This window comes from Prunus mume, linkage group LG5 (genome assembly GCF_029339155.1).
Source record: "Prunus mume cultivar Tortuosa linkage group LG5, ASM2933915v1, whole genome shotgun sequence".
Lineage (NCBI taxonomy): Eukaryota > Viridiplantae > Streptophyta > Magnoliopsida > Rosales > Rosaceae > Prunus > Prunus mume.
Window position 1 is genome coordinate 7,167,445 of NC_142702.1, and position 14,301 is coordinate 7,181,745.

Here is a 14,301-nt window from a genome sequence, read left to right on the forward strand (position 1 = left end):
TCACACTTAAATTAATTTTATTTTCTGAATGATTAATTTTCTCAGATATTTCTAAAAATTGGATCCTAATGCCATTACACTGCCCGTTTGAATTCTAATCAAACTTAAGAATCTTATGGCCATATATTATCCCGATTTCCTTGGACTATAATATCCGGTTGGAGGAGTGATGAATAGTGAAACATGATGTGAATAGTGCCCATGAAGAGTAACTTCCCGAAATGAATAGGGAACAACACCTACTAGCTTAGGGAAGTGAAGAGTGAAATCAAATGAATAGTGTATGTGAATAGTAACTCGGATGAAAAGTGACCTGAAGAAGGTTGGAATAGTAATTTTGTTGGAGGAGACGAAGTAATGGTTTGAAGGTTTTGGTTGAAGAAAAATGGAGAAGGGAGGTATTTATAAAATTCCCTGACATCTCGGATGGATTTGAATATTTAATTCAAAGGCTTAGATCAAAAGACGAATTTTGAACCAAATGTGGAGAGGCCTGTGGCAGCTTCAAGATGGATGGCCCAGAAGCATTCCCAACTACCATGGACCTCGACGTATTTGGTTCCAAACTCATCTTTTGATATGAGCCTTTGAATTAAAATATTTACAAATTTATAAATAAACCCAATCCTATACATGTATTTATAAAAAAACTTAAATATTATTTAAACATAGAAACACACCCAAAATCAACAATCAACAATTGTATATTTTTTGAGTGTGTTTATAAATGAGTTTTGAGTGTGTGTAATGATGGGTTTTGGGTGTGTTTATAAAGTGTTTTGAGTGTTGAGTTTTTTTATAATTTCAGCCCCCATTTTGGGTGTTTTAGTGAAACTCCCGTTACTATTCATGAGAGACTATTCACATTGAATTTCACTATTCCTTTTTTATTTTGTCTAAAAGTTGGGTTTCACTATCTCTATTTTCTTATCTTGATTTTCATTCGCTTTAATTTCGTATTCCTGTTTCTCAAGGGAGAAGGAACTGCGTGAAGATTGCAACTACAGCAGATATGTTTCTTAGAAAAATAGCGTTTTTCGCCCTTCCTATTCCCAAATAAGATTTGTATCCAAGGGTGAGGATCTTGCAAGTTCTTTATAACCATTACAAATAGTTTTGCTATACAATGTACAACACAAGCAAACAACGTCAAACTTGTAAGTCCATGCCATGCATCCGTCATGGACTAGATTTATAATCAAAACTAAGATATGAGGCTTCAATTATTTGAGTCAATATCCATGCCGTTTACGGATTTGCTCATTCTAAAATCAACCACAGCCTTGCCAAAAGTGCTCCTCACGTGTTGGCAAATCACCATGAGATCCTGGCATGAATCGTTGAATACATCTTTTGCTGCATCACCTGTAAAATTTCATGAAACATCCAGGTTTTATAACTACATGACAAAAACTAAGGAAGTTAGTATAAATTTTGATTTATATAACTACTTGCCATTAGAGACGAAGGCTACATTTCGGTAAATTGGAAGGGATCGAACCCCTAACGTATCCTAGTCATAAACCTTCTTCCCCACTCCCCCATCTCATCACCATTCACAACCAGGGCTAGCCCCAAGGTTAGATGACCAAAGCAGGACACTTTGATGCATTAGTTACCAAAGTAGAACTTTTGATGGGTCCATATAAATTATTCTTGAGATTAAAATAGGTCTCTTCACATACATGCTCAAGTAAAAACTCCATTAGAAGTATCAGAGAGCCCACAATTCTGTAGTGTACCAATTAAGCAGCTGTTTCTCTTGGCATCTAAAGTTGCTCCTATCAATTACTTGTTTCAGACTCCAAAACTTTGCTCCAATTAAGAGATAAAGTTTAAGCAAAGTATCAAATACACAACTGGAATATTTTGGAGGTATGACCAACTGAATAGAAAATATTGTTGTCATATTGACAATGTAAGCAAAAATCATCAGTATCAGATCTCTACCATAAAAAAATAAATAACCAACCAAAAATAAGCTCAAGGCTGCAATCATGGGAAACATAGTTGACAGAAAGAAGAAAATTATACTAGTTCATATACATTGCTTACGGCAAGGCATTTTACCTGTTGTCTGGATTCTGATATTAACTCGGTTATCCGATGGATGAGGAATGCTGTACCCACAAAATTTTGTTCTTGGACTGCAACATAACATTACAACTTGTTTAGGATATCATCATTAAACTGTTAGATCAAAGTTATAGGAGAAGCAGATTATTGATGCATAGCAACAGTAAAAAATTTACTAAAAGTACTTATAAAATAAGTAGAAAGCACTTACTCCTGATTCAAAGTGAACCTGGCGGCATTTGCAAATGTATGATCCTCATCAACCAAAGAAAATGTAGATTGGCTGGGATCAGTTAAGGACCCATGTTCCATTTCTTACAAAATCCTGCCTACCAAGAAAAAAGAACAAATTTAAAAAGAAGTAATTAAAAAAAATCCAGATTACACTATTTAACAGTAACATTCTAAATGAGACTAACATGCATTGAACACTCTCCAACCTTGAAATTTTCACAGAATTTTTCCTCCAAAGAAATATCAAATCCTAAAGGTTTTTAAGCAATTTTATTGTAGATGTCTGGAAAATATAAAATTATCAACTTGGAAGTAACCTGGTAGACAGTAAAAGAACTACTTCAGAAATATGCAAAATCAAAATGCCTTACCGAGGGAAAATAGTTGATACTGCTTGTCTCTCTCTCTCTCTCTCTCTCTCTGCAAAGGCGCGAGCGTTTAGGGTTTATGGTTTTGGTTGCGGATTTATCGAATTTTTGAAGATACCAATATTGCCCTCATTTTGTAAAATGACATTTTTGCCCTCCACCTTACTCATTCTCCTTTCGCCCGTTCTTCAAACTCAAACCTTGCGTTTTGGGTTCTCTCCACTGTCCACTGCAGCTTGTTTCTATCAAACGAAAACCTGATCTTTACTCCCTCGCCTACCTACAGGTACCATTCTCTCTGTACTCAAATGCCTTCCTTTTCCGTTTACTTTTTTTTCTTTCAAAATTTAAATATTAAGTTAGGGTTTTATGTGTAGAATTTTTCTTTCCTGCATTTTCTATCTTGTATCATTTTCATGATTTGGGCATTGTCATGATTTAGGGCGAATATATACTTATGGGTTTAGGATGATTTTTTGCTCTATGCATTTTCATGGTGTAGGGCTTTAGTATAACTGTAAGGCTTCTTGGTACAAATGGAGATAAGGAAATATGGTTGATTTTTTTTATAGAAAAAAGTCTCGCAATTTGATGATAACAGGAACTGAGAGACATATCTTGAACTTAGTTTGATTTTAGTGTTATTGGTCTGAGTTTGAGTTGGCAAATTAACCATCCCAATCAAATTCGAGATGAACTCGATTAGGGGTTCAACGTGCCTAAGTTCTTGTTTTGTTGGTTGACAAAAATTCTGAGCCCTCACGTTAAAACCTTTAATCCAAAAATTTATGTTCCTTAATCACATTCATGCTTGTAGCTCTGACTGCAAGTATAATGAAGAAGCAACATGTAGCAATGTTGTATTTGATACTTAATAAAATTTTAAGCACTTAGAAAAAAGTTCTCAGTAAGAGGCTGAAAATTTATGCACTCACTGTGTACTTTTTCCAGTCATAAATCTCTGCTTAGAGTTCAGTTTTTGCCCCGTACATGACAGCGAGAGCATGGTTTCAGTTGCCACGTGAACGATAGAAATGGGCCACCAATTTTTGTGGTAATCTTTTACTCAGATATGCAGGTGAAATTAACCAGGCATGCTCTTGAATATCCAAGTGAAATTCCAATACAATTATCCCACTCAAAGTTGTAACTTTAATCTCACTAAAACAAAATATGTGTATTGTCAACTTAACGCCAATTCAAAAAATCACCCAAAGTATTTAATAATTTAAGACACTTCATTTTTGCCCCTAATGAGATTTCTGCCCAGGCAATGTAACTGGTCTAAAATTTTAATCTTAACAGTGTCACCATGTATTGAATATGGAATGTGAGAGAAGCCCAAAGTAATACCATGCACCTATCAAAGTAAATTAACAATCTCTTCAATATTTTGTACCAAATCTGGTCCTTGATTTACTGTCTTCCTAGTTTGCAAGGTTTTGGATTTGAGTATGCTAGATTTACACTTCGGGGAGCTGAATTCAGTGTTGTTGTGTGTGTGTTCAATTCTTCTAGATATGTATGCACACATGCATTTGTTTATACACGTTAATTTGAACAATTCTATTCAACAGAAGATGGCATGGAGGCAAATTCTATTCAACTCAAGAGCAATTTTGGGACCATATTTAGCAACTGGATCCGCCAGATTCTCCACAAAATCAAACCCATACCTAGGTAAGTAAAGATTTTGATTTTAGGCTTTAATACGCAATTATTGATCCTTCCACTTGTCATTGGTTCCCAAGAAAATGATAGAAAATAAGATTTCTGGGTTTCATGAATTTGTGATTTCCTTTTCTTCAAAATTAGAAGATACACTTTTTATTTGGTTAAGTAGCTATGTGACATTAGAGGTTGTGTTTGGATGCTTTAAAAATGAAACAAGATGAAAGAAATGGGAACATAAAGTTTGGGTTTTGTTAATGCTCTATATTTAGGTTTTGATAGAAATGAGACTTTGTTGGTTACTTCACCAAAATCAATAAAGAAGAATGGCCCAAGAAGTGTTGTTATGCTTCTGTTGGCTCACCACTCAGTTGCTGAAAAAGTTGGGGATACAAAAGGGAGGCAGGTGAAATCTTGGGTTTTGTAAGGTCATGTTTCTTGTTTATTTAACTGTCGATTTAATGAGTAATTTTTCTATTACTGAACATCACACTTGGGTTCTGTTTTGTTCCTTTTCTTTTCAATTAAAAAAAGTTGTGCTAAGAGATTGAGAACACTGAAGGGCATGGAAAGTGAAAATTTTTGTGTAAAGCTTAGCCTATAGTTATTGACCAAAAAAAAAAAAAAAAAAAAAGCTTAGCCTATAGTTATATGTTGTAGGCTTAAATTCGCAGTCCTTCAAGTGTCAGAATAACAAACTTTTCTTGACGTTTTATTAGAAATTTAGGAGATAAATTTTCGAAAATTGGGTTTAATTCAGTGGAAAACCTTCAAATTGGGGTTTTGTGGTTGTTTTTCTTGCAGTGAAAGTTGGAATACCAGAGTTTTTGAATGGAATTGGCAATGGAGTGGAATCCCATGTGGCCAAGCTTGAAGCTGAGATTGGTGACTTCCAAAAGCTGCTTGTCACTCGTACTCTCAAGCTGAAGAAACTTGGCGTCCCATGCAAACATGTAATCAATCTCTGAGTTGATCACTTACTTTGCAGACGCACACACCCACCGGATATTAACATATTAAAGTTTCTGTTTCTAACATTAATTCTTGCAATTTAGGAATGTATAGCTATACAAAAGCCTTGGAATCAGCTTTATTGTTTCATGTTTTCTTTGGATCCGTCTCAGTAATCCTTCCTTTATGCATTGCTGATGAATGGATGGAAATAATAACCTTATTTCTTTCTTCTTTTTTTCCTTAAAAAACGAAAGAAATATAATTCCGAGGATTTTAATGTTGTTTTCTTGGTGGTTTAGAAATTTGATATTGGATTTCTCTTTTTGCAGAGGAAGCTGATCTTGAAATACACCCACAAGTATAGACTGGGACTCTGGAGACCTCTAGCTCCGGCAATCAAATCCTAGTTAGTTTTGGAGTAGTGTGTAGTTTACACAAAGATTTTGTCTGCTGCAAAATGTTACTGGCGGACACTCGATGTACGGAGCTGTGAAAGAAGAGAGTTTTTGTTTTCATGATATTCTAGTCTTTCTTCACCCTTATTTAAGTTTCATCATAAAGTTCAACGGTAGTGTACGATGTACTGCATTTAATTGAGCGCTCTACCTTGGTAGTTTCACCAGAACCCTTGTTTCATATCTTTGGTGTCCAAGTGTTCTGACTTATAGCAAACTGGTTTAGGAAGATTACAAAATCTGTTGGTATTGAAGGGTCAAATGTTTATTGATTTGTTAAACCCCTTATCTATGTGACACTGACAGTAGTTTTTAATTAAAATACCAGATTATTTAAAAAATTCTCTGCTCAAGTAATGAACAGCGCATATTAGCTTATAAAAATTGGTGAGATTATTAAGTTATAAGTGGCTGCAGACTGGCAACATCTAATCCTTTTCCTTAGGATTGTTGCTTCTCTTTCCTAGATTTCATATTTTCGCCAAGTCTTGGTTGCTATCTTGTAAATCATTGACAATGTCTTTTTGGTGATACTGAGCCTCCATATGCTCTTAGGATCCAGTAGCTCTGCATGGTTGAACATTTTAAATACAATCGATAGTCTAAACGTATGGTTCTCAAAGTAGAGAATTTAGCCAATTCCTTTTCTTGTTTCTTGTAATCAGAGTAGACCGTGGTACTCATTGACTTCCAAGGTTTAGTCATATAATTGTGTATTTTATGTAAATCATCAATTGCTTATTTATTTATTTTTCTGTTAAAATCATCAATTGCTTATTAATTCCATAGTAATTGCATATATTTTAACTGAAAAAAACTCATAACTCCAAAAAGATTTTGTGTTAATTATGCAGGTAACAGAGCATTAAGACCCCATTGGACAATAATATGCCCAACATAATTGCTATTAATTCCAAGGGAAATGACAAAGAACTATACAACCTTGTATAAATACATGTTTTTAGATCCCCCTCCAACCATCCCAATCTCAACAAGCTTCCACTGTCTCTCTGCCTGTCTCTTTCATATTAAAATATATATATATCCTTCCAATTTCTGCCATGGTTATGATGAAGAAGAAACCAGGCCAGGGACGCCAAAAGATTCCAATTGCCAAAATAGCCAAGAGAAGTAATTTACAAGTCACATTCTGTAAACGTCGTTCGGGGCTCTTCAAGAAGGCTAGTGAGCTCTGCACCGTTTGTGGTGTTGAGATTGCAATAGTTGTCTTCTCTCCTGCCAATAAACCCTTCTCCTTTGGCCACCCTCATGTTGAGCCCATCGTTGACCGCTTTCTTTGCACTCCAAAACCTTCCATAGACTCTGATTTCACTTCTCAACAACTACTTGTTGATCAGGCTCAGGGCTACATGAGTGACAGTAGTGTTCATGAGCTTAATATGGTGTTAACTCGGACTCAAAAACATTTGGAGGCTGAGAAAAAGCGAGGACAAGAACTTGACGAGATGAGCAAAGCCGGCCAGGGATCATCGAAACGGTGTTGGTGGGAAAACCCAATTGATGAAATGGGACTGCATGAGATACAGATACTGAAGGCTGCAATGAAGGAGGTCAAGAAGAATGTGATTGAACAAGTGAACAAGATTTTGAAGATCCAGTCTTGTGCTGCTGTCAATTCTCAGTACCACTCTTCAGATGAATGGTAATCACTAATCAAAGTGATGATCATCTATTTGAAAGCAAACCTGCAATCAAATTGGACCTGCTGGTTCTATGATCCCTAGTAGTGCCTATAACTTTGGTTGGCATGGTCTTGTCTGAATTTTCCTTTCTTTTAATGGTATCGTTAGGCTAGCTGATAGTCTTGCATCTGAGTTCGATCCCCTTTCTTTAGAAATTTAAAATTATCGCTTGTATAAAAACAAATTTTAAAAAGTTATATTATTATCATCATTATCATCATCATTAGTATTGATAACGATATCTACTTATTATTGGTTGTTCTCTTTTTCAGTTATGGTTGTAAATGAATTAATAATTACAAGTTTTTAATTTGCAAGCATTTACACTGGCTAGCTAGTAACGTAATATATACAACTATAAAATGGGATTTTCTATAAAATCATAAGATATTATGCCTATAAACCAAAAAACAGAATAAAGAAATTGGAAAGAACTTGGCTATGCTCCTGGAAGACAAAAATATTTTTCTTATATTGTCCAAACATCGGCTGTATTTTGCAAGTCGTCACATATTTATTCGTCGCATTATATATATTTTTAGAGTGTCGCGGATAATTGCCAAAAATCTTGGCGCCCAAATTGTCTAGCCCGAAAATGTTATTGGGGGAGAGCCCCAAAAAGAAAAAGAAAACAAAAAAATATTTCCCCAACCCATCCCGTCCAAACCTAACCATTACTTCACTTCCTTCATCTCCCTCTACAGCAGCTCCGGTTCCATCTTCCTCCAACCACCAACCACCAACCACCGGCTACGGCGACCACTCCTCCTCCTTTATCTCTCTCCCTTGCTCGCGCTCTCGCTTTTTCTCTCTCAAACACCCACAGGTAGTGTTTTTGAAGTTCTTATTTCTCTGTTCTATTCTTGGTTGTTATTTGATAAATTTTGATTGGGTTTTCTTTTTTTTCCTTTTTCTGGATATTTGAGGTAAACTAGAATTGGAAACCTGATCAATTTCTTGTGGGTTTTGCAGTGCTCTGCCTCAATTTGTTTGCTTTGGCTGTTTTCTGTTCTAGGGTTGAGGTAAATTTCTTTTAAAATCTGCCTCAATTTGTAATCTGAACAACGTGGCAAGGCAATGCCTAGGAGTTTTGCCTTTTGTACTTTTGCAATTCTACTCTTCAATGAATCTGGGCAAATTTTATTTTTAATGGCAGTGGTGTAATAGATTTTAGTTTACATACCCAAATTTTCAATTTGATATATGATAATGTTGAATTGAGTCTATAATCAAATCTGTTTTATGATGATGAAATGAGATGACAAGAAATGATGATGATGATGATGAGGACGAATTGATATGTTGAGAATTGATGACTTGAATGGATGGGAATTGAAAAATAAATTGATGATGAATTGATGAGAATGTTGATGATTTGAATTTGTTTAATAATGAAATCTGTTTTAACATATTTCTTTATATAATAATGTTGATAATGATGATGTGTATGATATGATAATAATTAGCGAAACAATTATAGCTGGATGATTGGTTAGGATTCATTTTTGGATTGATAATGATGTGTTAGCTGCTGATTGGTTATAATGTTTGGTGATAATTGAATTTATGGGGTTTTTGTTTGTTTGGTTGGTATATTTATTTATGATAGGATGGAGGCTAGCCAATCCAATACGCTAAATGCCTCAATTAGTACACCTTCTATTAAACTCGAAACCCAAGCTCAACCCCAAACACAACCTCAAGACCAACAAATAAATTCTGTCAATGTGGGAGAGAAGAGGAAACCCTCAAAATCTGTGGTGTGGTTACACTGCAAGAAAATGATAAAGAAAGATGCTCATGGGGTAAGGAAGATTACAAAATCTGTTGGTATTGAAGGGTCAAATGTTTATTGATTTGTTAAACCCCTTATCTATGTGACACTGACAGTAGTTTTTAATTAAAATACCAGATTATTTAAAAAATTCTCTGCTCAAGTAATGAACAGCGCATATTAGCTTATAAAAATTGGTGAGATTATTAAGTTATAAGTGGTTGCAGACTGGCAACATCTCATCCTTTTCCTTAGGATTGTTGCTTCTCTTTCCTAGATTTCATATTTTCGCCAAGTCTTGGTTGCTATCTTGTAAATCATTGACAATGTCTTTTTGGTGATACTGAGCCTCCATATGCTCTTAGGATCCAGTAGCTCTGCATGGTTGAACATTTTAAATACAATCGATAGTCTAAACGTATGGTTCTCAAAGTAGAGAATTTAGCCAATTCCTTTTCTTATTTCTTGTAATCAGAGTAGACCGTGGTACTCATTGACTTCCAAGGTTTAGTCATATAATTGTGTATTTTATGTAAATCATCAATTGCTTATTTATTTATTTTTCTGTTAAAATCATCAATTGCTTATTAGTTCCATAGTAATTGCATATATTTTAACTGAAAAAAACTCATAACTCCAAAAAGATTTTGTGTTAATTATGCAGGTAACAGAGCATTAAGACCCCATTGGACAATAATATGCCCAACATAACTGCTATTAATTCCAAGGGAAATGACAAAGAACTATACAACCTTGTATAAATACATGTTTTTAGATCCCCCTCCAACCATCCCAATCTCAACAAGCTTCCACTGTCTCTCTGCCTGTCTCTTTCATATTAAAAAATATATATATATCCTTCCAATTTCTGCCATGGTTATGATGAAGAAGAAACCAGGCCAGGGACGCCAAAAGATTCCAATTGCCAAAATAGCCAAGAGAAGTAATTTACAAGTCACATTCTGTAAACGTCGTTCGGGGCTCTTCAAGAAGGCTAGTGAGCTCTGCACCGTTTGTGGTGTTGAGATTGCAATAGTTGTCTTCTCTCCTGCCAATAAACCCTTCTCCTTTGGCCACCCTCATGTTGAGCCCATCGTTGACCGCTTTCTTTGCACTCCAAAACCTTCCATAGACTCTGATTTCACTTCTCAACAACTACTTGTTGATCAGGCTCAGGGCTACATGAGTGACAGTAGTGTTCATGAGCTTAATATGGTGTTAACTCGGACTCAAAAACATTTGGAGGCTGAGAAAAAGCGAGGACAAGAACTTGACGAGATGAGCAAAGCCGGCCAGGGATCATCGAAACGGTGTTGGTGGGAAAACCCAATTGATGAAATGGGACTGCATGAGATACAGATACTGAAGGCTGCAATGAAGGAGGTCAAGAAGAATGTGATTGAACAAGTGAACAAGATTTTGAAGATCCAGTCTTGTGCTGCTGTCAATTCTCAGTACCACTCTTCAGATGAATGGTAATCACTAATCAAAGTGATGATCATCTATTTGAAAGCAAACCTGCAATCAAATTGGACCTGCTGGTTCTATGATCCCTAGTAGTGCCTATAACTTTGGTTGGCATGGTCTTGTCTGAATTTTCCTTTCTTTTAATGGTATCGTTAGGCTAGCTGGTAGTCTTGCATCTGAGTTCGATCCCCTTTCTTTAGAAATTTAAAATTATCGCTTGTATAAAGACAAATTTTAAAAAGTTATATTATTATCATCATTATCATCATCATTAGTATTGATAACGATATCTACTTATTATTGGTTGTTCTCTTTTTCAGTTATGGTTGTAAATGAATTAATAATTACAAGTTTTTAATTTGCAAGCATTTACACTGGCTAGCTAGTAACGTAATATATACAACTATAAAATGGGATTTTCTATAAAATCATAAGATATTATGCCTATAAACCAAAAAACAGAATAAAGAAATTGGAAAGAACTTGGCTATGCTCCTGGAAGACAAAAATATTTTTCTTATATTGTCCAAACATCGGCTGTATTTTGCAAGTCGTCACATATTTATTCGTCGCATTATATATATTTTTAGAGTGTCGCGGATAATTGCCAAAAATCTTGGCGCCCAAATTGTCTAGCCCGAAAATGTTATTGGGGGAGAGCCCCAAAAAGAAAAAGAAAACAAAAAAATATTTCCCCAACCCATCCCGTCCAAACCTAACCATTACTTCACTTCCTTCATCTCCCTCTACAGCAGCTCCGGTTCCATCTTCCTCCAACCACCAACCACCAACCACCGGCTACGGCGACCACTCCTCCTCCTTTATCTCTCTCCCTTGCTCGCGCTCTCGCTTTTTCTCTCTCAAACACCCACAGGTAGTGTTTTTGAAGTTCTTATTTCTCTGTTCTATTCTTGGTTGTTATTTGATAAATTTTGATTGGGTTCTTCTTTTTTTTCCTTTTTCTGGATATTTGAGGTAAAATAGAATTGAAAACCTGATCAATTTCTTGTGGGTTTTGCAGTGCTCTGCCTCAATTTGTTTGCTTTGGCTGTTTTCTGTTCTGGGTTGAGGTAAATTTCTTTTAAAATCTGCCTCAATTTGTAATCTGAACAACATGGCAAGGCAATGCCTAGGAGTTTTGCCTTTTGTACTTTTGCAATTCTACTCTTCAATGAATCTGGGCAAATTTTATTTTTAATGGCAGTGGTATAATAGATTTTGGTTTACATACCCAAATTTTCAATTTGATATATGATAATGTTGAATTGAGTCTATAATCAAATCTGTTTTATGATGATGAAATGAGATGACAAGAAATGATGATGATGATGATGAGGACGAATTGATATGTTGAGAATTGATGACTTGAATGGATGGGAATTGAAAAATAAATTGATGATGAATTGATGAGAATGTTGATGATTTGAATTTGTTTAATAATGAAATCTGTTTTAACATATTTCTTTATATAAAAATGTTGATAATGATGATGTGTATGATATGATAATAATTAGCGAAACAATTATAGCTGGATGATTGGTTAGGATTCATTTTTGGATTGATAATGATGTGTTAGCTGCTGATTGGTTATAATGTTTGGTGATAATTGAATTTATGGGGTTTTTGTTTGTTTGGTTGGTATATTTATTTATGATAGGATGGAGGCTAGCCAATCCAATACGCTAAATGCCTCAATTAGTACACCTTCTATTAAACTCGAAACCCAAGCTCAACCCCAAACACAATCTCAAGAGCAACAAATAAATTCTGTCAATGTGGGAGAGAAGAGGAAACCCTCAAAATCTGTGGTGTGGTTACACTGCAAGAAAATGATAAAGAAAGATGCTCATGGGGTAAAGGTGATTGGGGTTTGCAATTACTGCAAAGAGGAAATGCCAGCTGATTCTAAGAAAAATGGGACAACTGGTTTAAAAAATCACTTAGCGAGGAGATGCAAGCTCTCTCCTCTTTATCAACGGGTGATGAAACTCAATCGGTATTAAATTTAGAGACCATGGGTGGTGGTCTATTCCCCCAAACTTTTAACCAGAAGAGAAGTGAACTCAAGTGTGTTATGTTCCTCATTAAGGATGAGATGCCTTTTAGAGCGGTTGAAGGCTCCGGGTTCAAGGACTTCATTACTGAACTTCAACCTAGTTTCAAGATACCTAATAAGAAGGAGATTGCGGCGGGAGTGTGGGATTTGTTCTTAGTGGAGAAGGCTAAGATCATGAGTCTTATCGGTGATCAAAGAGTAAGTATCACAACCGATACTTGGACATCAATTCAAAACATCAATTACATGGTAGTCACTGCTCATTTTATGGACAATGATTGGAAGTTGCATAAAAGGATCATCAATTTCACAAAGATCACTAGTCACAAGGGTGATGACATAGGGAGGTGCTTAGAGGCGTGTTTGAATAGTTGGGGGATTGACAAGGTCTTCAGCATTACAGTTGATAATGCGTCCGCAAATGATGAAGCAGTTGAGTACATGGCAAAGAGCCTCAAGTCAAAGAACACCATTATGCTTGATGGCAAGTACTTGCATATGAGGTGTGCTTGTCACATCCTTAATCTAATTGTTAAGGATGTGTTGAAGGAGCTTTATAACTCAATTGAGGGGATAAGGAATTGTGTGAAATACATTCATTCATCTCCAGAAAGGTTGGCCAAGTTTAGGGACTTTGTCTTCTTAGAGAAAAATGAGAAGATGGCAAATGTGCCCATGGATGATGTTACTAGGTGGAATGCAACTTATAAAATGCTTGATGGTGCATTGAAGTACAAGAAAGTGTTTAGTAGGATGGCAAATGACAATGCTTCCTTTGTGGCCTATTTTAATGAGTATGAGAAGGATGCAAAGGAAGGGCTTGTGAAGAGAGTGGGCCCTCCAGTAGAGGAGGATTGGGAGAATGCACAAGCCTTGGTGCATTTTCTTAAGAAGTTTTATGATACAACTCTTAAGCTTAGTGCAACCAAAACATGTACATCCAATCTAGTATTTACCGAAATGGTTGGGTTACAAGTTGAGATTGAGAAAAAATGAAGGATGGTAGAGATCCTAAATTGCAAAGGGTGGCTTTTTCAATAAAGTTAAAATTTGAGAAGTTTTGGGGGAGCTTTGAGACTGTAAACAAGCTTGTCTTTGTAGCCCATGTTCTGGACCCTAGATATAAATTGCAAATGCTTAAGATCATCTTTCGAAATCTTGGAGCCGAGCCTACTAAGATAGACTTTGTTGTTAGTGAGGTTAAAAAATGTATGCTCACTTTGTATAATGAGTATAAAGGGTCTGCTAGTATTGGGAGTCTACAATTGTTTGATTTACAAGATGAGGATGCTAAGGATGAGCTTGATGGTGATGATGCTCAATCACAATTGGTAAGGGACCTTTTGCAACAAATAAAGGAGGAACAACTTGCGGACATATCCAATGAAGTAGATAAATACTTCGCCGATCCTTTTGAAAATGCTTTTAACAAAGGGTTCAAACTCTTGGATTGGTGGAAAGGGAATCAATCAAGATATCCAATCCTTTCAAATATTGCCAAGGAAATCTTTTCAATCCCAAGTTCTACGGTTACTAGTGAGAA

The 14,301-nt window shown here is 35.7% G+C and overlaps 3 protein-coding genes and 1 pseudogene across 4 annotated transcripts; 3 read left to right on the forward strand and 1 right to left on the reverse strand.

Moving 5' to 3' along the window:
- Nucleotides 1–1,082: 1,082 nt before the first annotated feature.
- LOC103330774 (DNA-directed RNA polymerases I and III subunit RPAC2-like) lies at nucleotides 1,083–2,770 on the reverse strand. 2 transcript variants are annotated; one of them, XM_008233384.3, is made up of 4 exons: nucleotides 2,682–2,770; nucleotides 2,288–2,401; nucleotides 2,071–2,147; nucleotides 1,083–1,365 (listed from the first exon to the last, which is right to left on the reverse strand). In XM_008233384.3, the coding sequence occupies exons 2-4, from the start codon at nucleotides 2,386–2,388 to the stop codon at nucleotides 1,220–1,222; spliced, it is 324 nt and encodes a 107-aa protein (XP_008231606.2). In that variant the 5' UTR covers nucleotides 2,389–2,401; nucleotides 2,682–2,770; the 3' UTR covers nucleotides 1,083–1,219. The 2 variants fall into 2 exon arrangements, with proteins under 2 accessions (XP_008231606.2, XP_008231605.2); XM_008233383.3 differs by having other exon boundaries at nucleotides 2,288–2,405; nucleotides 2,682–2,767.
- A 79-nt stretch (nucleotides 2,771–2,849) lies between these two features.
- Nucleotides 2,850–5,928, forward strand: LOC103330773 (uncharacterized). The gene is made up of 4 exons (XM_008233382.3): nucleotides 2,850–2,964; nucleotides 4,256–4,358; nucleotides 5,154–5,302; nucleotides 5,633–5,928. Exons 2-4 carry the CDS (start codon nucleotides 4,259–4,261, stop codon nucleotides 5,708–5,710), a joined length of 327 nt encoding a protein of 108 aa, XP_008231604.1. The 5' UTR covers nucleotides 2,850–2,964; nucleotides 4,256–4,258; the 3' UTR covers nucleotides 5,711–5,928.
- Nucleotides 5,929–6,581: 653 nt separating this feature from the next.
- Nucleotides 6,582–7,681, forward strand: LOC103330783 (agamous-like MADS-box protein AGL61). Its single transcript, XM_008233392.2, has one exon. It carries the CDS (start codon nucleotides 6,820–6,822, stop codon nucleotides 7,423–7,425), a length of 606 nt encoding a protein of 201 aa, XP_008231614.2. The 5' UTR covers nucleotides 6,582–6,819; the 3' UTR covers nucleotides 7,426–7,681.
- A 2,050-nt stretch (nucleotides 7,682–9,731) lies between these two features.
- LOC148916770 (agamous-like MADS-box protein AGL61 pseudogene) lies at nucleotides 9,732–10,970 on the forward strand (annotated as a pseudogene).
- The last annotated feature ends 3,331 nt before the right edge of the window (nucleotides 10,971–14,301 follow it).